The sequence below is a fragment of the Arachis stenosperma genome, chromosome 10 (genome assembly GCF_014773155.1).
Source record: "Arachis stenosperma cultivar V10309 chromosome 10, arast.V10309.gnm1.PFL2, whole genome shotgun sequence".
In the NCBI taxonomy this organism is placed as follows: Eukaryota; Viridiplantae; Streptophyta; class Magnoliopsida; order Fabales; family Fabaceae; genus Arachis; species Arachis stenosperma.
Genome location: NC_080386.1, coordinates 24116904 through 24121317, shown reverse-complemented (window position 1 = coordinate 24121317; position 4414 = coordinate 24116904). Strand labels below are relative to the sequence as shown.

The 4414-nt window shown below is 29.2% G+C and overlaps 1 protein-coding gene across 1 annotated transcript; it reads left to right on the top strand.

The window, feature by feature from the left end:
* The first annotated feature begins 488 nt into the window (after window positions 1-488).
* LOC130956881 (GDSL esterase/lipase At2g40250-like) lies at window positions 489-4127 on the top strand. Its single transcript, XM_057883829.1, has 3 exons — window positions 489-1112; window positions 2471-2744; window positions 3934-4127. Exons 1-3 carry the CDS (start codon window positions 489-491, stop codon window positions 4125-4127), a joined length of 1092 nt encoding a protein of 363 aa, XP_057739812.1.
* Window positions 4128-4414: the final 287 nt, after the last annotated feature.

Here is a 4414-nt window from a genome sequence, read left to right as displayed (position 1 = left end):
TATTAAATTATTAGACTAAAAAAATTGAATTAATAGATAAATAATAATTAAAAATAATAAATTTTTATAACCCCTAGCATTTTTCTTTTAGGCAATATAAGTTCGAGTTTTTCTATATATTTTTTTAAATGATTTCTAAATAATTCCACAAATTCTTGTTGAGCCTAAAAACATATTTAGCGTTAGTAGATTGACCCATTACGAATGGCCTTCCACTTGGCCATAAATATGCATGAAACACAATGTATAGATTAAAGTTCAATTATATTGCTAGCTGAGAATAATAATCACCAATTTCCAATGAAATTGGACATGCAACCACCTTTTAGGGTGTTTCTTATTAAAAACTAGCTATGAATCCAAAAGGTGACAACCTATCTCTAAAAAGTTCATACGAACCTTTTCATATTCTAAAACTATATAATAAATCACATAGCATACCACATTTTCATGCAAAACCCTAATAACATACACAATTCAATATCTATATGGCTTCCATTTTCTTTATATCTTTTTTCTTTGCCTTAGTAGTCAAAATCTCTCTACCAATCTCAACCATTGCCTCTAAGAATGTCTCCGCCTCCGCCGTCTTTGCTTTCGGCGACTCCACTCTGGACGGCGGCAATAACAACCACATAAAAACGCTCTTCCGTGGCGACCACCTTCCCTACGGCCGCGACCTCCCACAGCACATGGCAACCGGCCGATTCTCAAACGGTATGCTATCGACCGATTACATAGTCCAATTCCTAGGCCTAAAGGACTTATTGCCACCATATCTAAACCCTAATTTGAGTGATCATGATTTGCTCACGGGTGTTACCTTTGCTTCTGGGGGATCTGGATTGGATAAACAAACAATTGAAGCAACAAGTGCTATGGATTTGATGTCGCAATTTAAGTTGTTTGAGGATGTTCTTAAGAGGTTGAATAAATCGGTTGGAGAAGTTAAGACTAGGAATTTGATAAAGAAAGCTGTGTTTGTGGTTGGTGTTGGTACTAATGATATGTTGTTCAATGCATATTTGTTTCCAACAAGGTTGATTAAATACGCAAATAATGTCTATGGGTACCATGATCTTCTGCTGAAAAATCTGGAGTATTTTATTCAGGTTTGTCTTTATGTTTATGTTATGCCATTGGTATATATAATGCATTTATCATTATTATTTTATAGAAAAAAAACTCAAATATAATTTATCTTCATGTGAAGAAGTTACTAATTGAACAAATGATTTGATATATTTAATTAAATTATTATTTAATAGCTTTTAATTTGTCAAATTCACATGAAAATAACTATAGTAACTCTTCGTCTAATTTTTATAGGTTAGATCATGGATGGAATGGAATTGGAAAATGTCTTTTGACTTTATCTATTCATTTTAGTTAATTAGTACATTTGGGTTAAGTAATTTTTATTCTTTTAACACAATTCATACTCACGAATGGATTAAGTTGGGCTGAATTCCTAGGTCGTCAACTATATTTTAAAATAAATATTATATTAAGGGTTGTGAAAGTCTATGAAACCAGTATTTTTGTTAAAATTTGGTCAATAGTTAACCATAAAAAAATAATTAATCCTATATCATTAAATGTCATCTCATACCATTAAAAATATTGATGATGACTAAAATTGATGGTTAATTGATGGCTAAATATTATAAATTCTGCTATCCTTAGCACTCCTCAAATAAATTTATTAGGTAATATTATATCCTTATGTCACTTAAAAATATTAATTAAAAAAGTGTTTTCAGAATATATTTATTAAACTAAAATTTTTACAAAAAATTATTAATAATTATCTTAACATGTGCTTTTAAGATATATGTTTGCTAAAACAAAATATTATTAATTTAAATATATAAAATATATAGCCCATTAAACTCTTTAGATTCAAAATATGTTGACACAATAGTAGAGACTCATTATAGCGACCAAAAAAAACTACGTTTATTTTACTCCTAATAAATCCTGTTGAAAGCAAAATATATCGTATTTTCCTATAAATCAAGACATTTAAAATGGGTAAATGGATTTAATCAAATTGTAAGTTGAGAATTTTTTTTTTCTCTTTTAACCTTAGACACCCTATAAACCTAGCTAATGCAATTTTTTTAACAGGTAAGTTGAATAAAAATCTATACATTAGTGGATTAACCTAACCCGGTGAAATTATTGGTAGATAGTCCCCTTGATTAAAATGTTGGATTATTTCGCTACAACACTGATTTGGTATTTTGCTCAGGTGTCTAAATTTTAGTGGTTAATTTGTCAAAAAGAAAAACTAAATAATCATATTTAATTTAAAGAGTACAAAATCTAATAAATTTTGAGTATTGACATGTATTTTAAAAAATAAATTCAACAGATTGGGTACTAAAATGAAAAGCAGCAGAGACACTATATATGAAGTGTGCTTTAATAGACAAAATCATAAGCCAATGATGTTTGCACTTTGCAGAAACTGTACGGAAGAGGAGCTAGGAGGATTATAGTGACAGGTCTTCCCCCAATGGGATGCTTGCCACTAATGGTGACAATAAACAGCTTCTTACCAGGCCCAAATTGGTTAAAACGTTTGTGTAATCCAAAACAGAATCAACAATGTGAAGCCTACAACACCAAGCTTAGCTCCAAAATTCACTCACTTGAAGCCACACTCAAGGGTTCTAAGATTGCCTTCTTTGACATTTACTCACCCCTTTTGGATATGGTGCAAAGTCCACTCAAATATGGTAATAACATTTCACCACAATTTTTATTTGTTTTTGTTCTTCTTGTCTTTACTTTTTCTCACTATTCCCTAATATGACAGACCAAAGACTAATCCGTCGCGAATCGAAACTTTATTTACGAATTTATCGTTGGCTAATGAATTGATACATTTATAAGACATGATTCAAACATCTGACATTTATTTAGGCGAACTAATGAGCTAACCACTAGACTAGTCCAACTTAATTTTTGTTTTTGTTCTCTCCTATTCCCATTTTACCTATTGAAAGTAATATTCAAAGATATCCAAAAACTTTGATAAAGAAAAACAAAATTGAGCATTGGATATTCTCTTCATCTCTTCGTTAGTTTTTATTTTTCTTGTTTTATTAAAAGTTACAAACTATTTTGAACAATGACTATCTTGAACAACATGAACAACCACCAATAAAATAAAATACACTACACCCTAATTTAATGCTACTAATTCAAATTTATTCTTTTAACCTTATTAATTCACATTATTCACACATTGTTCAAAAATATTGTTGGTTACCTATACTTTTCCTTGCACAAAATATCAACTATGAATTATTTAAGATAGACAATTTTCAAATTTTGTAGCAAAAGCATCTTTGTATATTCAGATATAAATTATGTTGAGCGCTATAGTAATATTAGGGAGATAATAATTTAAATTTATCTTATTTAATTTAATATATATTCATAATTTCATATATTTAATATTTATAATTATGTAGTCATTACATCTAAATTATTTAATTATTCTAATACCAATTAAAAAATATAAAATAAAATAAGTTTTTTTTTGTGCTTATTTGATTTTTGTATAGGTATTTTTTTATTTGTTTATGCTATTTTTTTCTTTTTTGAAGTTCACAAAAGATCGAACTTTAGACTTTTCGGACATAGTTATGATACCATGTCATAAAATTATTTTTTCTAAAAGTTTAAATTAATCGCAGAAAACATATGAATAGTTATATCTCTAATAGTAATATAATAACCTATTTTAGAATTCAAGTTATACTGAATTTGGTACTTTTACCATTTTATAAAATGTGATATTAGTCTTCTTTAGATTTATAAAGAAGAGTCGTCCAAAGGTGTGTAACATTTTCTAACGTTTAAGAAAGGTAAATCTATGTTTTAGTGATGGCTTAAATTTTGGTGTTTGTTAATAATAAGCGTTTGAAGAAACAATGAAAGGATGCTGTGGGACAGGGCAATGGGAGATGGGTCCAGTGTGCAATGTGCTTGACTTGACTTGTGTTAATGCATCAAAGTTTCTATTTTGGGATGCTATACACCCAACACAATCAGGATACTGGTTTCTTGCCCAATATGGCATTCAAAATGTGCTTCCATACGTTACTAGCTAGCTAGCTACATTATAATTGTGATTTTAAGATTATCCTAGACATGTTTTCCTCCAATAAAATAAGAGCAATTATTAGCATAAATATGTTGTTGTCAACGATTTTTTGCTCTTTTCTTTTTTTGTCCTGGTCATAACAGGTCCAAAACCTTTGTAACACTTTGTTGTTCTAGTACTAGCAGCAAGTAATAAATGGTATTGAATTTATGGGATGGAACGATGGTCTATGGAAGAGAATGGAATTGATTGAAGTTACATTGTTTATGTATTAAGAATGTGTAAAGAATAGAC

Excerpts from the sequence above, each read along its gene's own strand:
- LOC130956881 (XM_057883829.1), top strand. The coding sequence starts at position 489 with ATGGCTTCCATTTTCTTTATATCTTTTTTCTTTGCCTTAGTAGTCAAA. Across the intron at positions 1,113-2,470 it reads ATCTGGAGTATTTTATTCAG|AAACTGTACGGAAGAGGAGC; the intron begins GTTTGTCTTTAT and ends TGCACTTTGCAG. Across the intron at positions 2,745-3,933 it reads GCAAAGTCCACTCAAATATG|CGTTTGAAGAAACAATGAAA; the intron begins GTAATAACATTT and ends GTTAATAATAAG.